Source organism: Ursus americanus, chromosome 22 (genome assembly GCF_024610735.1).
Source record: "Ursus americanus isolate L20-20 chromosome 22, mUrsAme1.1.p, whole genome shotgun sequence".
Classification (NCBI taxonomy): domain Eukaryota; kingdom Metazoa; phylum Chordata; class Mammalia; order Carnivora; family Ursidae; genus Ursus; species Ursus americanus.
In genome coordinates this window covers 51,897,378-51,922,581 of record NC_142148.1, presented here as the reverse complement: position 1 = coordinate 51,922,581, position 25,204 = coordinate 51,897,378, and the positions used below count along the sequence as shown (strand labels likewise).

The 25,204-nt window shown below is 45.7% G+C and overlaps 2 protein-coding genes and 1 long non-coding RNA gene across 8 annotated transcripts in view; all 3 read left to right on the top strand.

Moving 5' to 3' along the window:
- LOC148108158 (focal adhesion kinase 1-like) overlaps positions 1 to 18,317 on the top strand; it is a 95,906-nt gene extending 77,589 nt beyond the window's left edge. For all 5 annotated transcript variants that reach the window (XM_087853859.1, XM_087853863.1, XM_087853861.1 and 2 more), the window contains 4 exons: positions 11,688 to 11,855; positions 13,118 to 13,255; positions 16,181 to 16,329; positions 18,181 to 18,317. In XM_087853859.1, coding sequence (XP_087709985.1) covers positions 11,688 to 11,855; positions 13,118 to 13,255; positions 16,181 to 16,329; positions 18,181 to 18,190 — 465 coding nt within the window. In that variant the 3' untranslated portion in view covers positions 18,191 to 18,317. The remainder of the gene's footprint in view (positions 1 to 11,687; positions 11,856 to 13,117; positions 13,256 to 16,180; positions 16,330 to 18,180) is intronic.
- On the top strand, positions 18,290 to 24,071 carry LOC148108157 (ral guanine nucleotide dissociation stimulator-like). 2 transcript variants are annotated; one of them, XM_087853866.1, is made up of 7 exons: positions 18,290 to 18,428; positions 20,840 to 21,002; positions 21,641 to 21,856; positions 22,224 to 22,328; positions 22,836 to 22,905; positions 23,234 to 23,315; positions 23,928 to 24,071. In XM_087853866.1, exons 2-6 carry the CDS (start codon positions 20,910 to 20,912, stop codon positions 23,281 to 23,283), a joined length of 534 nt encoding a protein of 177 aa, XP_087709992.1. In that variant the 5' UTR covers positions 18,290 to 18,428; positions 20,840 to 20,909; the 3' UTR covers positions 23,284 to 23,315; positions 23,928 to 24,071. The 2 variants fall into 2 exon arrangements, with proteins under 2 accessions (XP_087709992.1, XP_087709991.1); XM_087853865.1 differs by lacking the exon at positions 23,928 to 24,071 and having other exon boundaries at positions 23,234 to 23,908.
- Positions 24,072 to 24,292: 221 nt separating this feature from the next.
- LOC148108156 (uncharacterized) lies at positions 24,293 to 24,934 on the top strand. The gene is made up of 2 exons (XR_015721151.1): positions 24,293 to 24,463; positions 24,656 to 24,934. It is a non-coding gene; the product is annotated as an uncharacterized LOC148108156 (long non-coding RNA).
- Positions 24,935 to 25,204: the final 270 nt, after the last annotated feature.

The window sequence follows — 25,204 nt, the reverse complement described above, 5'->3', positions numbered from 1 at the left end:
CATCCGTTTCCAGTGGGTCTGCGGCCACAGATTGGCTCCAGAGAGGCTGGCTGGAGAGCAGTTCTGGTGGGTGTTATGGGTGTTGTTACCATGGTTATGGAACAATCAGTCTGCGAATTTCTTTTGATTCTCAATATGTATCAAAAGTTGGAAGAATAGTTCACAGAAGCCTTGCATACTCTTCACCTCGCTCCCCTAAAATGTTGAAACTTTCATAAACATAGTACGAATTGAAACCAGGAACTTAACATGGATACAGTGCTATTAACTGATCTACAGTTGTTACTCAAATTTCCACAGGTGTCCCACTTACCATCCCTTTCCTGGTCTAGGATACCGTGTGGCTGTTCACGGTCTCTTTAAGTCTTCTCTAATCTGGGACAGTTCCTCAGTCTGTCTATGTCCATCATGAACTTGACACTTCTGAAGAATAGTGGCTGGTTATTTGTACCTTGTCCGCCAATTGGGGTTGGTCTGGGGTTTTTTTCATGGTTATATTGACGTTGTGTGTTGTTGGCAAGAGTACGACAGCCAGGCTGTTGAAGCCGTCACAGCACAGCTTATCGGGAAGTCTGTGATGATGAGGCGACTCCTTTTTACAGGTGATTTTCACTTGGATCATTTGGTTTAAGGTGCTGGCCAGGTTTCTCCACTGTGAAGTTAGTGTTTTCTCTTTTGTAATTAGAAGTACGTGCTGGGGGGATATATTGAGACTATGCAGATATCCTGTTTCTCATTGATTTTCACCCATTAATCTCAGTACTGTTGATGATTCTTACAGCTATTACTGCTGTAATTTTTGCCTAATGATGAATTTCTATCTCTATCCTTCTTTGAGGATTTTTAAATGGAAGTCTGTTGTAAGAAAGAGTTGTCCAATACCACATTATTTGCAGGACCCATCAAGAAACAACAATATCTGTGTTGTTTCTGGAAATTGTGGTTTGTTTATTTCCTACACACAGACTGGCTAGCTGACCCTTCTCAGTATCAAGGTTAACAGATTCTTTGTCCAAACACTTCCTACTCCACCTCGCCATTAGTTGATTAGCTTATGGATATCTTGGTGCTCATTGTTGGTGGTAAGATTGAGGAGGTTAGTGTCAGTGGTCTTAATAGGAAGTTATTTCTTAGAAGAAGCAAAAGGATGATGTATTTGGGGCCTGTTATATTTAGCTGCTATGCAGAAATCCATGGAATGGCAGACAGCAGAATAGTGGAAATGTGTCTCAGGATGCAGCCAGGCTCTTAGAATGGTAACGGAAGGGTAAGGAGAATGGTAAGTTTCATGGACGAGAGGGGAGTGGGGATGTCAGCACTCGTGGACGAGTAGGCTGTGGGGGTTGGGTGCTGTGGTTTAAGGACTGAGCCAGGGTGATGGAATGCGATTAGATCAGGCAACCTTGGGCAGTTCAGCAGGGCTGTGGGGGGACAGACAAGCCAGACTGTACCAGTTGAAGCAGGGACCAGAATCCTTCCCACGATCTGAAGAGCTGGCCTGCCAGCACAAGCGTAAGGTCAGTTCTCTTCCTCTGTTTTTGAGCCACAGGGGCCTTCTCTTAGTTTCATTCTGCTCCGCGGCATTTGTGCATGTACTTGCTGCAGAGGAATCCCTGTCTGCCTCTTCCTACCTGTGGGACTTTGGGCCACTTACCTAAAGCCCTGAAGCGTTTTTCCCATCAGTGAAAACAGGGTGAGATACTAACCTGGTCATTACTTCTCAGCCAGGGTACTGTGCTCGCCTCCGGGCCTCCTGCTTCTTCCTCTGGGCCCTGTTGTCTGTCCTACACACTGTCACCTGCCTGGTCTGAGAAACGTACATCCTGTGACGACCCTGCTGTGCTCCCAGTGCTCCGAGCTCCGTAGTCAGGACGTGCAGGGCCCTCTGTGATCTGCCACTTCCCGATCCTACCTCTCCCTGCAGCCCTCCTACTCAGTGCTTGCGCTCTGGGCTCGAGCTGCCTTTGCCTTCCCACTCATCCTCTAGCCTCAGGGCCGTCGCCCATTCTCTTCCAACAGGTCAGAACTCTTGTCCCTGCACATGACTGAACGACTCCTTTCCTCCCCTCAGATCTTCATTCAGATGTCACTGAATCAGAGTGTCCTCTGCCAGCTGCCCTGTGTGGAATAATGCTTCCTCACTTGTTATTCACCCTTAACTCGCTTATTTGTCTTTGTCACGCTTACAGCCAGCCCACGGATGTTTGTGTATCTGCTGTCTGACTTTCACCACAAATTGTATATAAACTTTTAGAGAGCCGGCACTTTGCCTGTTCTGTTCACTGGGTCTTCCCAACCCCGGGAGCTGTACCTAGGATGGGGTTGGTGCTGGAGTCAGTATTTGTGGAGTGACTACTAGGGTGATAAGTAATCCGTGGAGCCCGCGATTATTGTGTGCCGGTGCGTGTGCTCGGTGTGCTGCGCTCCCGACAACCTTGCGAAGACACCAAGGTGCAGAGAGGCGATGGCAGACCGTGGATGGGCCACGGAGCCAGAGTCCCAGCCCAGGCGGTCCCGGTGCAGAGCCCACGTCCTTCCTGCTTCTGTCAGGCCCACGGCTGACTACAAGGAGGCCGTGGGTCACGTCCTCATAACCATCACTGTCAGGCCCTGAGTAGTCATGATGTGTCCGTTGAGGCCATCGTCAGCATCATCAGGGTGCTGGCTGGTCACAGCAGGGATGTGCAGCCAGGCTGCCCAGTGTTTGATCCAGAGTCTGTTTCCTTATCATTAAATGAGATGACATTCCTAGTGAAAGCCTCCTGTGTCCTGTCTGACCCTGAGCGTGCAGCCTCAGGACCGACCGCTGCTGCTTGCAGAGCACCGTCTCCTGGCCTGCCAGGCGTGGCTGGGGACCGACCGCTGCTGCTTGCAGAGCACCGTCTCCTGGCCTGCCAGGCGTGGCTCAGGACCGACCGCTGCTGCTTGCAGAGCACCGTCTCCTGGCCTGCCAGGCGTGGCTGGGGACCGACCGCTGCTGCTTGCAGAGCACCGTCTCCTGGCCTGCCAGGCGTGGCTCGGGACCGACCGCTGCTGCTTGCAGAGCACCGTCTCCTGGCCTGCCAGGCGTGGCTCAGGACCGACCGCTGCTGCTTGCAGAGCACCGTCTCCTGGCCTGCCAGGCGTGGCTCGGGACCGACCGCTGCTGCTTGCAGAGCACTGATTCCTGGCCTGCCAAGCGTGGCTCACTGCACTCTGTTCTCTGACAGCTGCGTGGCTTAGGAGAGAGTGCATGTGAAGTGCCTGGTAAGTCCTCGGTTCAAAATGAACTCTGGTGTGCTTCCACAGATGACCGCCCCACGCAGAATATCTGCAGTAAATTGTTGACCTCGCTCTGAGTAGATGTAGAAGGGAAACTCGTTGTTCAGCAGTTGTGTATTTTAATGAAGATGGACACTTAAGACTCTTAGCAGAACTTGTGTGTACCTTGCATTTTTTCCACCCTTAGCTGAACCAAAAGAATTGTATTTACTACTTTGTTTGCATGTTTTCCTTGTGAGACTATTACATTTTTTTAAACGTCAGTAATAAAACTTTAGAAAAAATAGATCTTCTTATAACGTTTGGGTAGGCAAATATTTTATAAACAAAACATTAAAAGAATTTCCTAAAAAGGAAATGAATAAATAGGGCTGCATAAAAATTATGAACTTTCTTCCTCAAAAGATAACATTAAAATAAAAAGATTTTTAAAATAAGTTTTGCAAGATACCACCAAGAGAGTGAAAGACAGGTCTTGGAGTGGCAGAAGATAGGAGTCTAACAATGGCCTCGTACCCTGAATATGTAAGGCATGCCTACAGGTCAGATGGGGGTTGGGGAGGGGGAATGACAACTCTTTAGAAAAAAGAGGTGTTTCACAAAAGGAGATTTCCAAAATGGCCAGTCATCAAATGAGGGTGTTCCCAGTCCTCTCTACACTTACTGCCGTAAATATCAGTGACCACGGTGAAAGAGAAATGCCGGGTGGAGGTGGGGGTGGAGAGGATCCAGAACACCCCAGGCTGATGGGACTTTGAATTGGTGTGGCTTCTTCAGCTCCCGGATAGGTGACATCTGCTAACGCAGGTGTGTGTGTGTGTGTGTGTGTGTGTGTGTGTGTGTGTGTGTGTGTGATAAGTTCATGAAATTGAGGAGACTTGTTCTTGTTCTTTTGCGCATAGTCCTGCAAGAAATACTACTGATGAGTTGGGCTACATTACTGGACTGAATAATGATCCCTCTAATCCTGCTTTTAATTTCTCATGCGGAGTGTTGTGATTTTGTGTATGATTCTTTAAGATTTTGTTTTTGTAAAATTCCTACATGTGGAGGGGAAATTCTATATCTGAGCAAATCATTCCAAAAATACCCTCACATGTCGGAAAGGAACTTGAAACCCAGAGGTAGGTGGGAAGAAAGCTCTTGCTGAATACTCATCAACCAATGAACATGGCAAAGAGGAGCCCCAGGCCGGTGTTGTCCCAAGGGCCAGAGGGAGCTCTGTGGAGGCTCTGCAGATGGTTGTACTTTCCCTGCAAACACGCATGGCATGAACGTGTGATTGAGGTTTTTATGACGTAAGAGGAAAAGTTGGCTGGGGAGGGGAATAAGGGGAAAGCAAGGGATGACGCTGGTACAGCGCCCTGGTGGTGGCCACTGTGGTGAGTGAGAAGGGAGGGGAAGTACAAACAAGAAAGCAGGTGCAAGTGCGGAAGAAGACGGCAGAGAGAGACCAGAGGCCGGGCAACGATTAGCAGCCCTGAGCTACAACCGGGGCTGGCTCTGCCCCCCCAGGGGCATTGTCCGGAGACATTTTTGGTCGTCACAACTGGAGAGAGGGCAATGCTGCTGGCCTCTAGTGGGTAGTAGCCAGTGATTATCCTACAGGCATAGGACAGGGCCTGCACTAGCCCACGACAGGGAACATCAGGCCTCAAATGTTAGTCGTGCTGCTGTGGAGAAGCTCTGACAGAGGAAACAGAACCCGTGGTACAGCGGAGAAGACAGCAGACCTGTGGTGTGGGCTGGAGCCACTGGCCACCTGCATCTTGGTACCGGTGCCCTGGGAGACAGAGCCTGGCTCTTTTGTGGGTGTGTGCATGTGATGGGGACTAGCTGTTGAGTCTGGGCACACGCATTGAAGGTGAGGCCCCTGAATGGCAGAGACCTGTGGTCCGTGGGGAGAAGGGGAGGAGCCCTGTGCACACACGTGACCGGTGCATGTGCAGTATGAAGAACTTTCCGAGGAGGGGCAAGACTTCTAGATAGCGATGAACCCTTTCACTTCTGAGACTGTCATTAAGGAAAAATCAACCAACAATGAAAGTCCCAGTGTAATCCACAGCAATCTGGAGGTTTTCACGTATTTTGTATTTTAGTGAATACAAAGGTTCGACTTAAGAAAATATTAGTGTAATATTCTCACTCCCTGACTGTGTCTTCTCTGTCTCATTTCCTGGCCTCTGTTTTCTTTGACCCCAGATTCCAAGAATTGACCAAGTTCTGGGCTTGAGCCTCTTCTGCTGTAAGTCCACACTTGCCTCCTTCGGGCTCGGAGCCAGCAGCCATGTGGCGTGAGACTCTCACTCAAGCTTTTTGTCTGGACCTTGCTTCTTGTTTGCACACTTGCCTTTTAAAATGCCCCCTGGTGACGTTGACTGACATTCTAGTGGTGTCTTGATGATGATGAGGCCAGAGCTGAGCTTATTTTCTTCCCTAACATCAGCTTCTCCTCATGACTTGACCACTTCTTTAACGGGGCTCGTGTCCTTGTGTGCGTATTAATTTCAGCCCTCCCATGCTGCTCGTCTCCAGCTCCTCCACTGAGCCATCCCTGGACAAGCCATGCAGGGGGCTTTCGCACTCCTGCTCCCTCCTTTTCCTTTGGCCGTGGTTAGCAGCATGCTCCCTGGAGCCCCACACCTGCTGTGTCATCCCTTTCTAGCCTATACTGTATATGTCATGCTGACAAAACATTGTTTTATCATAATAGTCCAGGACTTAAAAATCTACCCTAGTCTGTCCATTAACGTTGCCCTGTTGCGTTCTGTTGTACCCACGGAAGGTACTTCTAACCATTTAATTTGAGTTCAAGTGATCACGGTCATATAATTGAGGATAGAGGTCATATTCTTTATAGAGTAAAGGACTAGATCATAGTATTTCAGGCTTAGTTTATCACACGGACTCTGTTACAGCTATTTAGCTCTGTCTTTGTAGTGAGAAAGGAGCCATGGACAGCACATAACGAAGAAGCATGGCTGCGTTCCCGGGGAACTTTATTTAGGAAAGTCACTTGGCAGGCTGGATTTGGATGACAGGCCATACTTTGCAGGCCCTGATCTGTAGCAATGTTTTAAGCTCTTGGATGCCAGTGCTTACTATAAGACTAGATATGATTGACAAAGCTTGTAAATTTTGCACACGAGATAATGCTAAACTGATGTGGTTTTACCTTTATTGTGTAAACTGTTAATTTACTATATGGAAAGTTTTGTCTGCATCCATTATTGACATTGCACCGCTGGCAAGAGGGTGCTCTAAATTCTGCATTCCATTTAGTCCTCACTCCAATCTAAATTCAGTTCTGAAGTAGCTTGGGCCAAGTAGGTAACTGCAGACTACTTATGACCGAACTTCTGAGACATCTTTGTGCCGTGAAGCCAAAAAACATTTTATTTACACCTTCTCATTATTCTTCATCAAATCTAATTTGAAAGCATGTATGTGAAATTTAAACTGTAAGGCTTGTGCATGTGAAAATACGAAGTAGAGATTCTTGAAGGGGCATGGGTTTTAACATTTGCATTCTATTGCCCTCTTGTGGTCAACGATGTATTGTTCTTTTGGGGGGGGGCGGGATTTTTTTGTCTGTTCTTTTTTTTTTTTTTAATTAATAATATTTTTTTATTCTATTATGTTAGTCACCATTCAGTACATCCCTAGTTTTTGATGTAAATTTCCATGACTCATTACTTGCGTATAACACCCAGTGCACCATGCAATACGTGCCCTCCTTAATACCCATCACCAGTCTATCCCATTCCCCCACCCCCCCTCCCCTCTGAAGCCCTCCGTTTGTTTCCCAGAGTCCATAGTCTCTCATGGTTCATTCCCCCTTCTGTTTACCCCCCCTTTCTTCTTCCCTTTCTTCTCCTACCGATCTTCCCGCTTCTTATGTTCCATAAATGAGTGAAACCATATGATAATTGTCTTTCTCTGTATTGTTCTTTTCAGGATGGCAAAATGTGACTTGTTTCCTAGTGATTTCGTTTTCAATTTTAAAGTGTTCAGAGACTATTTAATATTTAGGCCTAAAGGCCATTAAGGTTTAAAATGTGCATTCAGGAAGCTCATGTTCTCAGTGAGGGAGGTAAGATGTGTGTGTATGCACCAGAGAACAGTGCATGATGGAGGAAGGTCAGATGTCCATGGGTGTGGTGTCGAAATAAATGCTGACAAGGGGCCCCGAGCGCAGAGAGGCTCGTGGCAGGGGCTAACTGTGCAAGTGTCCTTGGCCTGGATGGTTCGGTAGGATGCAGGCAGTGGAAACAGATGGTAAGTGAGGGGAGACGAGGTTCAGTGGTGCTCAGGGCAGCCTCAGTTTACTGCTGCCCCCAGCAGGCAGGCTAGCAGTGAGTGGTAGAAGCTTCAGGTGGGGCAGTTCTGGTCTCGGGGTCACTCCGCTGGAAACTTGTCTTCTTACCAGTGTTTTTCTTACCTGTTGTGACCATTTGTAGGTCATGAAGTCAACGTATCAAAAGCCAGTCTTTTGGGGCGCTTGGGTGTCTCAGATGGTTAAGCGTCTGCCTTCGGCTCAGGTCATGATCTCCAGGTCCTGGGATCAAGCCCCACACTGGGCTCCCAGCTCAGCGAGGAGTCTGCTTCTCCCTCTCTCTCTCCCCCTGCTTGTGCTCTGTCTCTCTCTCCCAGATGAATAAATACAATCTTTAAAAAAAAGGCCAGTATTGTTTTAAAATAATGGAATAGAATAGAATAGGATGGACCGAAACATTTCAGAGTACCCTGCATATTCTAAGGATTAGTATTTCTTTGTAAACCTTCTAAAACAACATTTATTATCCAAATGCATATATGTTTCCGTAAAATGTCTTACTTAGGTTATGGGTCTGAAAAGTTCAAAGCACTGCTCTAAAGGTTATTTGTCGATTGTGTTGTTTTGTTGGTGTTGGTTTTGTTTTAAAAAATAACTTTATGTTTTAAAAAGTGAATGTTCATTAGACAAATAGAGTCCCAAGCCAATCACTCAAAATACTGCCATTAAGCAACCACTGTTGATGTTTGTAGAGTATCATTCCAGGTATTCCTACGTGTGTCTGTTTGACTGCTGGCCTGGCTAGCTAGAGAAGCAAATAAGAGCCTGGCAGAGCGGAGATGGGTAAGGCAGGATATAAACAGAGAGCAGCCTGGCAGACAGACAGGAAGGCTTACAGAGGAGCTGATGGACGTAAACTAACTCATCTAACACAAAGCCTTGCTTATAATAAAGTGTTAAATATCTCATGTAATTTATTGGATACCATACTAGAAGTGAAAAAGAGAATGGTTATATGGGTACAAAACGGTAGTAAGTGTATCAGGTGTTTATCCTTGCGATCCCAGGGCTGACAGAGCTGTAGCCACTGCCACCGCCCAGCGCCACAAGAGAGTGTCATACTACATATCCCTAGCCCAGGAAAAGATCAAAATTCAAAGTACAGTTTCTACTGACTATGCATGACTTTCGCACTGTCATAACGTTGAAAACTTCTGAGTTGAACTGTCCTAAGTTGAGGACCATCTGTATTTGAATTCCATATTATGAATATATTATTTATATGTGTACACATATATTATCTCTTTCATATTTATTATTTTACCCAGTTTTATTCTTTTATATATATATATGCATATATATATTTTATCCAATTAGAGTTATCCAAATAATTACCTGTTTATTGCACTTTTATCTCTTCCTAAATCTCTGATCCAGAATTATTTTCCTTCTGCCTAAAGAATAACTTTTAGTATTTCCCTTAGGTCAGATCTCCTGGTAAAAGTTTTTCTCATTTCTGTATCTGAAAATTTCTCTATTTTGCTTTTGGTTTGGAAGTGCAGTTTTTCTGGATATTGAATTCTACCCGGGCATCTGTTCTCTCTTTGCGCATTGAATATTTGTTGCATTGTCTTTGAGAAGTCATGTGAGGTCACGTGGTTGCTCCTTTGGAGGAAATGTCTCTTTTTTCCTCTGGAAGCTTGTAAGATTTTCTGATTGTTCTTGGTTTTCAGCACTTTTACTGTAAGGTACTCTGTATTTACCCTGCTTGTTTGTGATTCTTGAGTCTGTGGATTGACATCTTTTACCAATTTTGGCAAAATTCTCGGGCATTCTCTCCTCAAATATCATTTCTGCCCTCTTTTGCTAATCTTCTTTCCTTGTGCCTCTGCAGCCAAGTATAGGAGCAGCTTTTCATTGTGTTCTTTCTCTTGCCTTCCTTTCTGAGTAGGCCGTCCTTTCGTCTCACCATGCTTCACTCTGGGTGTTTCCTTTGGTTTTTTCATCCTGTTTTCAGCCATGTCCATTCTGTTGTCAGTCCATACCCACTGAGTTTTTCATTTTGGTTATTTTATTTTTCAATTCCATTTCCATTTCTTTTTGAAACTTTCTTTATCCTGATCTCCTATGTCTTTAAAGTATTGTCTGGTTTTTATTGTGGTGTTGTTAATGTTGACTTCTTTTCTCATATTTCTGATTTTTAATGAATATGCTACATATCATATTAACCAGACAGTTTGTACAAATCATTTGGATTTTACTGTCACCTTATTTTCCTACAGAGAACATTTCTCTTTGCTTCTTAGGAGGAGGATAACATGATATACCTTTGATTTTGGATTTGGATTACCTCATTGTCTACATTTGTCTAAACTCATCACATGGTCCACTTAACATTTGTGCATTTCCTGATTTATAAATTTTATGTAAAGTAATTTTGTAAAGAAATTTTGAACTCTAAGGAAGTGATATGCATGTTGAAATGTTTAGGGGTGAAATGTACTGATGTTTGCAGATTTCTTTGCAATGCATCAAAAATAAAATGGGTTGAAAGAAGGATAAATAGGGGTGGGTTGATAGGTATGTGGTAAGCAAATCTAGCAAATGCTAATGGTAGAATCTAGGCGGCAGTACATGGTATTCACTTTAAAGTATTTCTACTTTATTGTATGGGTGAAAATATTTGTAATACAATTTGGAACAACATTAGAGTGGGACACCATTGTAGTTTGTCATACTCTTCTTTGTCTTTGTTGATCTTTCTTGAGATACAAGTCAGAATATTTGTCACATTGATATGTTACCTTCTTGTTATAACACAGACTCCTCTATTCTGGAATTTGATGTGACATCGATGGAAATGTATATATTGCATGAATCCTTGTTACACTAAAGTCTGCCTGTCATTGGATCCTGTAGCGTGAACATTAAGGACAGTATGAAATCTCTGAATCTTGAGATTTCAAGACCTAGAATCATCACTAACTTACTTTGTAACCTTGGGAAAATATCTCATGTGTTCTGAGCCTCAGCTTAATTTTTCATCTATGGAATGAAAACACTTCTGTAGTATTGAGTTCCTCTCCTTTGTGTTTACCCCTCAGTCAGAAATATTCCTTAGAGCTAATACTCAAAAGGCAAATACATTTCTCCTTTACCGTTTTGTTTATATGTTTGGACTCTTACATTAAATCAGAAGTCTTACATGCATATGTGTAAAGAGAGTCTGTAATGTTCAAAAGTTCATGGGGTGCTGTGTGGCTCAGTCGGCTAAAGTCTGACTCCTGGTTTTGGCTCAGGCAGTGATCTCAGCATCATGGTATTGAGCCCCGTGTCAGGCTCTGTGCTCAGTGCTGGAGTCTGCTTGCTCTCTCCCTCATCCTCTGCCCTTCCCCTGCTGGGCACGTGCTCTCGCTCTCTCTCTCTCTCTCTCTCTCAAATAAATGTGAGAAATCGGAAAAAAGAAAGTTCACATCAATGTGCACAGTGCTACAGCTGGCCAGAGGCTCTCTTTCATGTGTTTTCTGCGAGCCGCATTCACTAGCATACCAGTGAGTACAGACACCTGAGTACAGTCTTGACTCATTGGTATGCTGGTGAATGTGGGCTCCCAGAAAGGGATGGTAAGGTGGAAGGGAGGGGCGAAAAAGAAGGAAGGAAGAGAAAGACAAAGGGGAAGAAAAAAGAACGGCTCCAGTTATTAGCATTTGCCAACTTCTGTGGTGTAAATAATCCTTCCGTCACCAGCACGACATCCCTGCACATGGAGTTAGCGGAGGAGTGACAGTTGGCTGCAGCTGGCTGCAGTAGTCTGTCTGTTGTCTTATACTCAGTTTCTAATTCATTGGGCTGTACAACTGTTATGGTTTATGTAGCCACTTAAAGTATCTGTGTAGGCGTGCGTGTTGGCTAGTTTTGTGAAAAAAATATTCAGAATACAGAAGTTATTTGTAAATTGCATGACATTTTCTGGCCCAATTGAAAATGCCTTTTTTCTTCAGCAAGTTTGGTGTGCACAAAAATATCTGGCTCCGTCTGTTTCAGAGGAAAGTCTGAACTTGGTGGTGGTGATTAGAAATGTCTGTTATGCGTCTGTTACAGTGATCTGAGCAGGTGTGGAGTTAAAGGGAGTCTTCTCTTTTTATTTTAGGCGTTTTTGTTGCCTTCCTGTGACATCGCTGTAACAAGGAAGGTAGTTCCAGTGTACAGAAAGTGGATCCTCCAGGACAAACCTGTGTTCATGGAAGAACCAGATAAAAAAGAAGCTGCCCTACAAGATGCTGAAAAATTAGGATTTTCAGAGACTGACAGCAAAGAGGTAATACGTTGTCGCTTGTTTCAGTTGGGAGTACCCGTATTTTAGCAAAGTCTACCCGATCGGACGAGGGTGCCAGTCAGTGGGGCACAGGCCAGCGGGGCTCTTTTATCGTAGTTGCTGCTCTCCAGTTGCTGAGTTCCGTGAGGACCTGCTTCAGTGAGGCTGCTTCTGGGCTGTCTTCAGGATCATTGGTCACCTCCTTACCCTCAGGCTAGGTCCAGCTGTGCATGGCAGCTTTGTCATTCACTGTGGCGGCAGAGTTGTTTTATGAACCATCGTATGTTCACACGTCTGCGTATGAGACTAAAAATGTCACTGCCGTATTGGTATTGACATGTTTAAACAAATAGCATTTGAGAAACTAAATTTAGAATGTTTTGGCAGTCTTGTCTTGTGCAGTGGCCTGCCCAGAGCAGCCGAAAGGACTAACCCAATAATGAGTGCTATCTCCTCTCTTAAGAAGCCTCACTTCAGGGCTGGGTGCTGTCCTCAGAGTGAGTGCTGCTGGAATGGAACTTTTCGTCCTGGTTACGTAAAGCTAGAGGCTGGAAAAACCTAAAACGACACAGTGGGATCTCTTCCTGAAACAAAATATCTGTCATGTTTCTATTTCTGGCATGCTGTTTTGAAACTAGTCTGAGAAATTATTTTTTTTAAAGATTTTTATTTATTTATGCGACAGAGAGACAGCCAGCGAGAGAGGGAACATAGCAGGGGAGTGGGAGAGGAAGAAGCAGGCTCCCAGCGGAGGAGCCCGATGTGGGACTCGATCCCGGAACACCGGGATCACGCCCTGAGCCGAAGGCAGACGCTTAAGGACTGCGCTACCCAGGCGCCCCTGAGAAATTATTTCTAAAAGTGGGTGTTGCAGCAATTAACAACAAACATTTAAGACTATTTGTAATCAAAGGCATATCACTTTTAAATATCTATATTAATTCCATAATTTTTGATTTTTTAATATTGGTGAAATCATTTTAATAACTGGTCATGAGGTCAAAACGAATAGATAAGCAAATGGAATTTATCACACATTTTAAAGGTCTGTTTTAGAGACTCATTCAGTCACTGGACCTGTGTTTATTTCTTCAGCACATACTAAACACTAGGCACTGTTTGAGATGCTGGAGGTGGTGAACAAAATGGAAAAAAGACTCGCCCTTCTAAAATCTCTATTCTCATGAACTTTGGTGAGTGTAAGGAATTAAATATGTGAACATGTACTTCTTCCCCCTCCGTGAACTGGTTTTTATCTCCTAAAGACCTCATCTGACGGTTCTCGTCATAAGCGATCTTCCAGTTGGGGACGAACATACTCCTTCACGGGTGCAGTGAGCAGAGGATGTGTGACGCAAGAAGAAAATAAGAACGGGAAAGCCGGGGCCCAGGCTATGCTGCAGGTACGTGGCTGGCCGGAAACATAAAGACCTCCGGTTGGAGTCCATTTGAACATTTTGTTTATTGTGATAGCATCATTAAAGTACGGGGATATTTGTATCTACCTGTCAGTAAACAGCTCTTAAGTTCTCATTCTGAGTTTTCTTCCTGACCGCTCATCTTCAGTTTGTAAAGATTCTTTTCTAGTCGAAGGAGACCTATGAGCCGGTTGCAGGTTTTTGAGAGGGATTATTACGCAGTGAATGTGAGATGACCGAGATCCAAATCTTAAAAAGCATGTCCTGAACACATATGGGGAGTTAGTCCGTCATCTGGACTCTAATTTGCAAGACAAGCATGGTGATTCTATAATCCCATAAAGAATATTCTTCTTAAAAATTGCCTGTTTGATGATAAATGCTGTACTTTTTAAATCTTTATCTGTGTGAATATATAAAATAGAACCAGTGCCATTTGGGAACATTGGAAAGAACAGCTTTGGCTGATCACTTAATCTTCCCAGACCTCAGGATTTTACCTCAAAAATGGGGATTGGGAGATTGATTACCTCTTGGCTCCCATCTAGGTGGAAGGTTGTTAGGTCTCTAAGTGAAAACACAGAATGCCTCTTTTTCCCCTGCTCCCTGGCGCCCACCCTCTACCCCATATCCACCTGAGGTAGCATAGGCATAGCTTGCCTGTTGCCCAATTTTCAATGACATGCTTTTGTCATCCATCTCTCAGTAGGATTCCTTGTCATGGTATCCTTTTTGCTTTCAGGTTCATTAGCAGTTTAATACTCTGTAACTATTGAATCTTCTCATTTTTCAGTGAAAATCAGCAAATAATTGGAAATCAACTTGAAACAAAATGAAGATGATTTTACTTGAGTTGCTTCCAAGAACTCTGGTGCCAGTTGTTAGGAAAATCTGTGCCCTCACCAGAGAAGTGCATGCCGGAGTCCCTAGCCTGTGTCCCTTGGTATTCCTTGTCCTCCAAGTGGATTGCCATATGCCATCCTCAGCCATCCCACTGCCAGTATCTCCCTAGGTTCAGGAGAGTGTTAATTTGCTTTCTGAAAGGATGAGTTACATCGACTTGGCCAGACCAAGAAAAAATACTTTCCACTTGATTGTAGCACAACAGTGTTCAAAAATGTTTAGTTTGGATTCTAATAGCTGTGTTTGTTCTCTTTGTATCCAGTATCTTTGGTCCTTTCCTTGGTTCATTAGGAAAAAGTGGCCAAGTACAGGTTGAATAAGCTAGTACTCTTCTCCAGTTGCTGTTGAGAGGTACAATTTGGACGTATTAATTTTTTTTTAATTTTTACCTTAACCAGTACTGACATGGTAGTGAGAAAGATTCATGGAGTTGGCGTTTTGATCTTTTTTAAAAAAGAAAATGAGCGGAGAATATAATATATGAAGACTCCTCACTTTTACTTGGGAGTATGCAAAGTTTCCAATTCACATCAAGAAACCAAATACCTTGAGGGAAAGATCTGTCTTGCAGCAGATCGTCTATGCCCTACGTCTTCCAAACACATGGCCGCGAGGGGCAGCTGGGTGCTCAGTCGGTTAAGCCTCCGACTCTTGATCTCTCAGCTCAGGTCTTGATCTCAGTCAGGGTAGTAAAAAAATAAAGTGGCCACTAAAATTATACTACCACTGCTAGAGTTGGTTAGTCAAAAAGTTCTTTGTTTTCCTTTTTCCCACTTGAAAGCTAGGAAAGTCTTCACAATTGCTGTTATCATCTGTTACCAATTATTACAGTGCTTATTTAGTAATTCTTTCTAGAAAAGTAGGCCCTGACACCTTTTTAATCTTGCACAAGATAATCTTAGAGGCTGTCAATATTTAAATTCACCCACTTGACTTTTGAGCATGTTTATTTTAATTTCTTCAGTCCGTTTGTGCATCTATTTTAAGATGTTGTGTTGATAGATTTCATTCCCAGGTGAGCCAGAGAATTCTGTTTGTTCCCAGATCCTTTGAATTTGTACTGCTGAACACAAGGGAGACTTAAGAAGGCATAGGATCTAGGTAGATGGTACCCATCCACCTTCATCACCAGACTGACAACTCAGTCTCCTAAACTGAAGGGTCACCGGTGTCATCTGTGTCAGTAGTAACACAGTGTTAACTTTACTGTAGTGCCCCTAAGCAGTCACTAACGACTACGTAACAGGCCACATCTGTGCGTCTCACCATTTTCTACTGAAACACCCCTGACAGGAACGGACAGTGAACTTGTACCCCAAAGGTCTGAGGTAGAGTGTAGAGCTGTTGGCTGGTCATCTAAGTTTTTTTAAATCTGTTTTTATCTCAAGAATTCACATAGGTTTTATATCCTACTGCCTAATATCATTCTCCTAGTCAAGGTATATGCACCTGGAAGCTATGTACTGTTGACCATGTGGCCGTGCCGGTTTCCTGCCTCCCTACAGCTACTAGAGATCTGCGCCCGTGTTGGGTGGTGCTGGCCGTGCTTCCTACCTGCAAAGTTCATGTTCTGGGAGATTCCACAGCAATCAGATGGTTTTTCCCAGCCACTGTCTGACCACTGCTCCTCTTCCTCTCCCCGTCCCCGACCCCAAAATTTCTCACCCAGAAGCAGTGATCCTATCTTACTGTTTTCCCCTTTTCTTTTGAGGTAATGTAAAAAGAAGTCTTCAGAAAGTTTTGATTCATAAATTTTCTATAGTTGCACTATTAATTTGTATTAATAATTTTTTTCTAGGAAAGGTCTTTCAAGTGTGTCAGGTGATTCTAAGAGAAGCATTTTAAAGAATCTTGAGTATGCGTTGGTACCACTTGCCTTAGTTGAAATGACTCCAAGGTGATTGTTTAGTAGAGGGAAATTAATATCATTATCTTTAAGAAAAATTTGTTCAGATTTATGTGTTTAGTTCCATTTATATGTTTACTGTAAAATTTGTTGATTTCAAGGTATTTTTGAGAAATGCAGCAAACATCTTTTTGTTGGAACCATGTCCTGAAGTTCCCATGCTCTTAAGAGAACAAGCTGATGCCTGTAAAGCTGTTTTGATTATTCGTAGGCGCATGATAATGGAGCTTACAATGAATAAAAAGACATGGTAAGTTTATTTCAAATTCATTAATTCTGTAAAACATGTTTCTGTTTTTCAACATAATAATTAGAACGTCAAAGCCTCCACTTACTGATGGCTTTACAAAGTGAACAGTAAGATGATAATCAATCTTCTGTAACAGTTTCTGTGAATTATGAAGAAGGTAAGTATCCAGCACTTTGATAGTTTATTTTTATTATTGGCTTTAAAAATGTTACTGAATGAAAAGTAGTCATATTACTTAATAGTAGATTTTTCCATTTTAAATTGTCATCAGACTGCTTTGTGGAAAAGCAATGCAACTGGTGTTTTCTATCCTTCTTCATAAGCCCAGGAGCGGTTGTTAATTGCTCTGAAATGCTGTAAACTGATTTTTATTGCTTCCAATTTGAAGCTTTGAATTCACTTTGGAAAACCAATTATCTGAAATGACAGACTGTCAGAATGACCGAATAATAGTACCGTCAAACATATAGTGGCGTCATGAAAATGTGCTTATGCGAAATGTTTTCATTTTTCTCCTTTGTTTTTCTTTGGTGTCTCTGTGTTTATAATACCCCGAAAGTACACAGTGCTGTGGGTTTTTCCCATGCCCCCGTCCCATGATGAGCGCATCACTCCAGCTTAGGAGGTGCTTTCAGACGTTGTCAGCAACAGAGACCTTAGAGCCACTCTGTAACCCTCTTTCTTCATGCTCCTCAGTTCTAGTTGTAAAATGCCTCTCCAGCGTGTCCTTTACGTGTTCCTCCCACCTATCGCTGCCCTGGGGCGGCCTGGCTGGGTCAGCCCTGCTGTCAGTGGGCTTTGGCCTCTGTGCTCAGTGCTCAGGGCTGCTGCAGACCAGCTCTGGTGGCCACTTCCCTCCTGGAAGTCCTCAGTGGGGCCCCGTTACCACACCTGTGTTCTGGATGCTTTTTCTTTTTTTTTTTTTTTTTTTTTTAGTTTTATGTATTTATTTAACACAGATAGAGACAGCCAGCGAGAGAGGGAACACAAGCAGGGGGAGTGGGAGAGGAAGAAGCAGGCTCACAGTGGAGGAGCCTGATGCGGGGCTCGATCCCATAATGCTGGGATCACGCCCTGAGCTGAAGGCAGACGCCTAACCGCTGTGCCACCCAGGTGTCCCCTGGATGCTTTTTCTGGATGTCCTTGAGTCAGCACTAAAGGGAAAGCTCTGTGTGCACCTGGTGGAAAGCATAGAAATGAGGCAGGACTGACCTGGCAGGGGCCCCTAGGGCTGTGGAGTCCAGCCTTTTCCTTTCTCCCATGAAGGGAGGGTGGGCCCAAAGGAATCCCATCAGGTAGCAAGTTCACTGGTACAGAAACCACAGGAATCAAAATGATTATTTTAGGATGTAAATTCCAGGGGCGCCTGGGCGGATCAGTCGTTGGGCATCTGCCTTCGGCTCAGGGCGTGATCCCGGTGTTCAGGGATCAAGCCCCGCATCACGCTCCTCTGATGGGAGCCTGCTTCTTCCTCTTCCACTCCCCCTGCTTGTGTTCCCTCTCTCGCCGGCTGTCTCTCTCTCTGTCAAATACATAAATAAAATCTTAAAAAAAAAAAAAAGAAGTAGAATAGTTGTTGTACCGAGAGTTTTGTCTTCTCCCAAGTTACAGCCAGGACTAGCTGCAGACACCAGGGGATTTTGAACCAGTAGTTTTGTTCATGATAATAGCTGATTTCTCCATAGCTCAGATCCTGGTTACAGTTGATCAAATAAATTTTGAGACGCTAAAAGAAAATCAAGATCAAGTGCTTTTTATTTTAAAGTTCATTTTATTCCTAGTAATTTAAAATATTTTGTTAAAACTCATTCTTCTTCCAAATGAGGGTGATTCAGTTCTCTTGTTGGCTAGTTGGTTTTAGACGCTCATGGTGGCGTGGATCCAAGCAAACCTGTGTGTGTACATTTCTCGAGAGCTCTGGGATGACTTCCTTGGTGTGCTGTCCTCCCTCACGGAATGGGAAGAACTCATAAACGAGTGGGCCAACGTCATGGACTCCTAGACAGCAGTGCTGGCGAGAACTGCTTACGGAGTTGAGATGACAAACCTACCTCTAGACAAACTAAGTGAACAAAAGGAAAAGAAGCAGCGAGACAAAGGTACTTCTACTCTTACAGAGGAATACCAGATGTCTGAGATGGAGGCGGAGTGTGTCTATACATATAGGCAATTAATGCATGGAATTTTGGAATAAACCATACAGGCCGTGTCTTTTTAATGGTGGTGTCGGATGGTGTTTCATAGCACTCTGTCCTCGTAGTAAGGATGATGAATTTATGAAGGGGCTGTGGAGGAAGAAAGAAGATGAAGGGGAGTAGCAGTAGTAGCAACAGGAATAATAATAATGGCTCGTGCTTGTATGTATTCTCTCTCTTCGCCCTCTTGGTAACTTCTGAGTTACTATCCAGGTATCACAGACAGAAACTGAAGTACAGAGAGTCCATGGTGATGGGCTCACTCAAGGTACCTAGCTGAGAAGTGGGAAAGCCAGAAATCGAAGCTGGGCAAGTCCAGCTCCAGGCACCACACTAGAAAGACATATTCCAGTGCCTGCTTAGGCAAGGTAGAAAAATTCTGAGTGTTTCAGATGGGAGTCATTTTGGCTTTTTTTGTTTCTGGGTAAAAGTTGTTTTGAGACCTCGAGTCAGATCAAGGTGGAAAACATCAGTGGTGGTTTCTACTGGGGACAACAATTTGTCTTCATTACTGTTTGAAGGCTGTGACACAGTCTTGGGATTAATTCCCTTGTACTCCAATTTATTGTGTAAAGATTTTGAGGCAGTTCATAGAAGTACCTATAATACAATAGATAAAATGGGTAAGGACACTGGGGCAAATTTAAAGGGAGCGGAGTTGCCGGAGTGGTTAAGATGCCAGAATGCATGCCAGAGAGCCCTGTATACTTGCTAGGGAGGGAGAAGGGGAGCAAGCTTAGATGTGACTCTGATCTTCACAGGGTTACAGCAGAGGATCACAGATTCCAAATGGGGAACATCGACAGCTTAGGTGATACATAGCTTTTCTTGGTCCTAAAACTTGGGAGGAGTTTCTTCTTCCAAGATGCATAAAGTATACATTGCTTGCTTTGGGTAGACTATAGCCTCAACAATAGCCTTATTATAGACTGTATCAGCTTTTCCTGTGTGACAGATCACCCCAAAACATAGTGACTTAAAGGAACAGCCAGTTGTTTAAATCATGATTTTATGAGTTGGCAGTTTGGGTTGGACACAGTTGGGAGTTCTGCTGGATTCCCTCCTGTGTTTGTAGTCAGCTAGGCTGTCAAATAATCAGCCAGGCAGCTCTAGGGTTGGCCAGCTGTCAGCTGGGGCAGTGATGGGGGGACTTGGCCACATACCTTTTATTGCCCAGCAGGCCAGCTCAGGCTTTTTTGGTGAGGTTTTAGGTTTCCAGGAGCAGCAACAGGGCAAGCCCAGATTTTCCAACGCATTTCAAATCTCTGCTTGCTCATTTTGCTAGCAAAGCAAGTCATGTGATGAAGCCCAGGGTCATTGTGGGAGAGGCCCACAGAGGATGTGGATGTGGGGAGGTGTGAACCAATTATGGTGATTACTTAACCATATAAACATGTCATTAATGGGACTGATTCTTATAATATCTTCGCTGCAGTCTGTGAGTGGCTGTATTTATTTATAGGAAGGTAAACAATCTGAAAAACACTGTTTATGGAATGATACAGAATGAATTCAATTATGTAATTAATGCCTTTGGCAAATATTTCCGATTGATCTATCATCTTGCTTATGAGGAGATAATGCTAAGTGAAATAAGTTAAGCAGAGAAAGACAATTGTCATATGGTTTCTCTCATCTATGGAACATAAGAACTAGGAAAATCGGTAGGGGAAGAAAGGGATAAAGAAAGGGGGGTGATCAGAAGGGGGAATGAAGCATGAGAGACTATGAACTCTGAGAAACAAACTGAGGGCTACAGAGGGGAGGGGGGTGGGGGAATGGGATGGGCTGGTGATGGGTAGTAAGGAGGGCACGTATTGCATGGTGCACTGGGTGTTATGCGCAACTAATGAATCATCGAACTTTGCATCAAAAACCAGGGATGTGCTGTATGGTGACTAACATAATATATTTTTAAAAAAATTTTTTTTAATTAAAAATAAAAATGAATTCAAATGTTCATTATAAAAATACTTGCCTTCTAAGCACTGGATTTGTGGAAACAAAATATACTCTCAGGAACCTGGGTGTGAAAACGACCCTTAGGTGGCAGCCACCAGCACATTACCTGTGCAGAAATCTCTGTCTCGGTCTCTTATCTCCTGTATTTCTCTTGGATCCTTGACCACTCATTTGAAATACTTGACCAGAGCTCTAGGAGAGGAAAGTAGAGAAGTGATACCTAATTTTGCAACAAGAGAAGCTGCTGATTATATACAGTTGGATTTATGAAATCTGCTGAGTAACACAGGCTGTGCAATGAATGATAAGGAAGTCAGCCTTTAGATTATTTTTCTTGTCTTATCCTTTATCAGGCTGTGTTCTATTCTCCGAAAGGAGCCACCGTGGGGAGATCCTGTTCTCTCAGCTGGCGGAGCCACCCGGATGTGGCCGAGCCAGTGCGATCGAGGAGCGCCACCACATCTGGGGCACCAGGAGCTGAGAAAGCAAGAAATATTGTTCGCCAGGATACAACTGGTAAACGTTTATTTAAGTGCTTCTGTGAGGTCCAGTTGCTATCTAAGATGGATTTATAGGAATAAAATGTTTTAAAAGCTTTAAAATTCGACTCAGAACATAAATACATGGCCTTTTATTAAGTAGGATGTTTCCGTATCTTTTAATTGTCTCTTCTGTTCTCTTCAAATCTGTTTTTGATACTTATTTCTGAATCATTCATTGTGAAAAAGAACTTGAGCTGTCACTACTGAGTGAGATATATGTGCAAAAGAGAGAAAATAGATATTTTGTTAGAAGCCTAAAACAAATAGATTCTCAGTAATCGCACAGCTGCATCATGTTGTTGAGCAGCGTGAATCTTAGTGTGGCGCTGTTCCAACACAGAAAAAGAGAATAATGCACATAGTTTGCAGGACTGGAGGGGGATATTGAAGTGCCTTGCTTCTGTTGGGAAGTGGAGCTTTACATGCCTGGAGCTGTTGTCCTTCTACCCTGTTCCCTCAGTGAAAAACAATGGAATGAAATCCACGGTCTCCACCCAGGCTCAGGCCAGATTCTCAGCTCCCTGAGGTCCAGCTCTGACCTGTGACCCCTACGTAGGACATGCGTCTTGCATGGGAAATGGCTGGGTGAACCAAGGTCCCCCTGTTCTCTAGGAGCTGTTCAAGAAGCTGCTGCCCCATCAGTGCCTGGGCTCCGTCTGGTCCAAGCGCAACAAGCCTGGCAGTGAGCACCTGGCACCCACGGTCCGGGCCACTGTCACCCAGTTCAACTGTGTGGCCAAGTGTGTCATCACCACCTGCCTTGGCAACCCAAGCATGACAGCCCGGGACAGGGCCATAGTGGTGGAGCACTGGATCAAGGTGGCCAAGGTATGCAACGGGAAGCCCAGCCGAGGTGCTCTCCTGAGTCTCGGGCACTGCTCTTCCCTTGATCAGGTCTCAGGGAGGAAGGCCCTGGTCTTTGCCCTAGGACTATGCAGTCCCTAGGCTCTTCCGTCCAGGGATATGCTGACCTCGCGTTGCGTGGCCCTATGCTGGGATGCTCCGTTTCTGCCTGGCTCCTTCCTTGGAGTGAGGTAAAATCCTCCTCCTCCTCTTGGCCTCACGTGTGCCCTTCGGCAGGTCCCTGGACAGCGGCTTCCTCCAGCAGGAGCGCTTTCCCCTGAGGGGGACTGAAGCTTGAGAGCCAATCAGGTGCCGGCTCCCCACATGACAGCCCATTCTCTTCCCTCCCCAGGCCTGTCAAACCCTGAGGAACTACTCGTCCTTACGTGCCATCCTCTCGGCTCTGCAGAGTGTCTCCATTCACCGCCTCGAGAACACGTGGGGGGAAGGTTTCCAGGTGAGTAGGCCTCTCTCCATGGAGGGACCAGGATGGAGGAGGGAGCTCCCAGAGGCTTGTCCTCTTCCCCCTCAGGCAGCTTGGACCTTCTGGGAGGCGGCAAACCCCGACCACAAGACCTGGGCTGGTGGGTGCGTCTCTCAGCCTTCCTGGTGAAGAGGCCACCATGCCTCCCACTTTAGAAATCAGTTTTGCCAAATGTCCCACACGGGGCTGAGCTGCATTAAATCTCTTCACGTGTTTCCTTGACAGCCACTAAGCTCTCTGCCCATTTGAACCCGAAATTGACCCAAACAGCGTTTCTCAATGAATATGGGAAGGGAGGCCCAGGACGAGCCACATGAGAGCTCCCTCCCATGTCCTACAAAGACCTTAGTGCTCAGAGGATCCCAGAAGAAACCCTCAACCAGGCAGGTTGACACTTTGGGGTTCTCAAAGAAAAGGCACTCGCACTCAACCCTGCCACATTATTCGTCCATTGATCCTGCCTCCCTTGCCTCTCTTCAGGAAGCCATTGAGGATCTTTCAAAAGCTGTGCAGCAAGGACACCGCACAGGGCAGGAACCTGCTCATCAAGGTAGCCTGGAAGGTGCAGGTCTGGAAAGAGAGGAGGGGTGGGAGGGAACAGGGTCCTGCGAGGATGAAGTCGGGAATGGTCTGAAGCATTCCTTGGGGAGGGGAAGCCTTTGTCATGAATGTGGCGACAGCCTAGGTGAGGATGCCTTTGGCGGTGAGGGGGCAAGCAGGTGGTGTCCAAGCAGACTCCCTAGCCTACACACCCTCTCTCTTAGTGTCGACAGCTGCTCCACGTGGTCACCTGGGGTGGGCCAGGAGGCTGGAGCTTTTTCAGGGGAGGGTCCTTGTGGGCAACAGAGAACAGTGACTCATCCCACTCTCCCCCTTAGGACACAGGGTGTCGTGCCCTTCCTTGGCACTTTCCTCACCAAGTTGCTGATGTTGGAAACCGCACTGGAGGTCTATCTGGAGGTGGGTGAGCCTGAAGATTGTGGGGGATGGACCAGAATCTGGACCTTTGGGAATAGAGCACCCCTGTAATGAGCCCTGAGCTCTCAGGACTCGGCTAAACTACCCTCATGACAGCCTCAGAGCTGCGTCTGTGAGGCCGGGGTCTCTTGCCCATCTCAGCGATGAGTGAGGCGAGACTGCAGTTAGGACATGGCTCCCGGTGCCCAAGACTGGTGAAGCAGCAGAGCTTCCTGAAGGCAAAGCTGCATGAGGTCTGTCTGAGTGGACCTCAGCCTCCCCCGGTGAGTTTGCTCGTGGGGAGAGAATGAAGTCAGGACCCTTCACATCAGCAAGCACCTCAGTAGCCGCAGCAGCCCCTTCCTGCCTGAGGCTTCGGCCTCCCCTACTGTCTTCCGAGAGGGTGGTGCTGCAGGGTCCCGACCTGTAGCCAGTCCATCTGCCCCATGTCCTCCTTTCTCTGGACCCCAGAGCCTGGCCTAGATCGCAGGCCCGCTATCTGTGTATGCACGGCCCCTCACGGGTCCTGGCCATGGTGCAGCATGAGAAGGGATGGGAATCAAGTGCTCCTAAGAACCAGGGGCTGCATTCTGATGGACTTTGTCTGCATTCCAGGGGAATGAGATCAACCACCACAAAAGAAATAAGGTGAGCATATGTGGCGCTTCCCGCAGGGAAGGGTAGGGAGTGGGCTTCAGAGATGTCCCTGGGAAGAACATTGCTTGGCTCCATCCCCTCCACCTCACATTTCCTGGGATCCCTTGAGAAGAAAGCAGTGCAAGTCCCATCCCGTTAGGAGATGGGGACAGAGCATGGCATCCAGGAGGACTTCCCGGAGGAGGGGCTACTGATACTCATCTCTGAGAACAGGTGGAGACCGGATGAATCTGCAGGGAGGAGGATGGCCATGTGTGCCAGGACCTGGGATGGGTGCCTGGTCCCGCTGCTCAACCCTCACCAGACCCTGCAGCTCCCCGCCCCCCCCCCCCCCAGGCTCCCTATGCATCCTGTGCTTCTCTCTCTGCTCAGGAATATCAAGTCATGACGGACATCATGCTGCTCCAGGTGGCTGCCGAGAATTACACCCTAGAGCCCGAGGATCCTTTTTGGGCCTGGTTCCAGGCTATGGAGCCGCTCAGCGAGGCTGAGAGGTGAGGCCCATCAGGAGCTGGGTCGGTGAGGTTCGGGGTGGACTCTTTCTGCTGGCCACTCCTGGGATCCTCCTTCCCTGGGCAGCCTCAGGCCTTGTTGCCGGGGCGCCAGACTCCAGCTGTGGGCAAACACTGGCAGGGACTCTTGAATGGAAGCTCCTGGGCAACTCACAGGTGTCCCTCTGTCCTTAGCTACACCCTGTCCTGCCAGCTGGAGCCCCGGTCCTAGCTGGTCAGCAGCACTCAAGAAGGAGAAGAACTGGCCGCAGTCAACCTCAGGGCTGAGCAAGTGTCCAGTGGCCCTGCAGGGATTCCTCAGCAGCTGCCTATGGGCGGTCCTTGCGCCCTATTTTCTCCACACCCCTTCCGCCCATCTATTTCCTTATGTAGGGGGCACCATTTAGTTGTTTTAAATAGTACCCTGATAGATTTGCATGTTAGGAGAGTAAAGCCCTTGTTTTGTTTTAGAGCCCAGGTGTGTGGTTTGGGTCTTTTACTTCCTGCAGTAATGGAAAACTTGCACAGACTCTCATATTCGTTCCTGACCTAGGAAATCTCCCAGAGTCATCAGCTACTGTATGTGGGAGGAAGGAGAAGTGCCAGCCTTTCTCCCTAGCCACTGGAGGGCACCCCGTAATCCCCCTTATTCTGAGCACGGGTCCATTTCAGTCAATGAATTTGGGCAAACAGCAGAGATAGCCCCTCAGAACTCCTGAGATTTAGAGGTTGCAGGGACTTTCC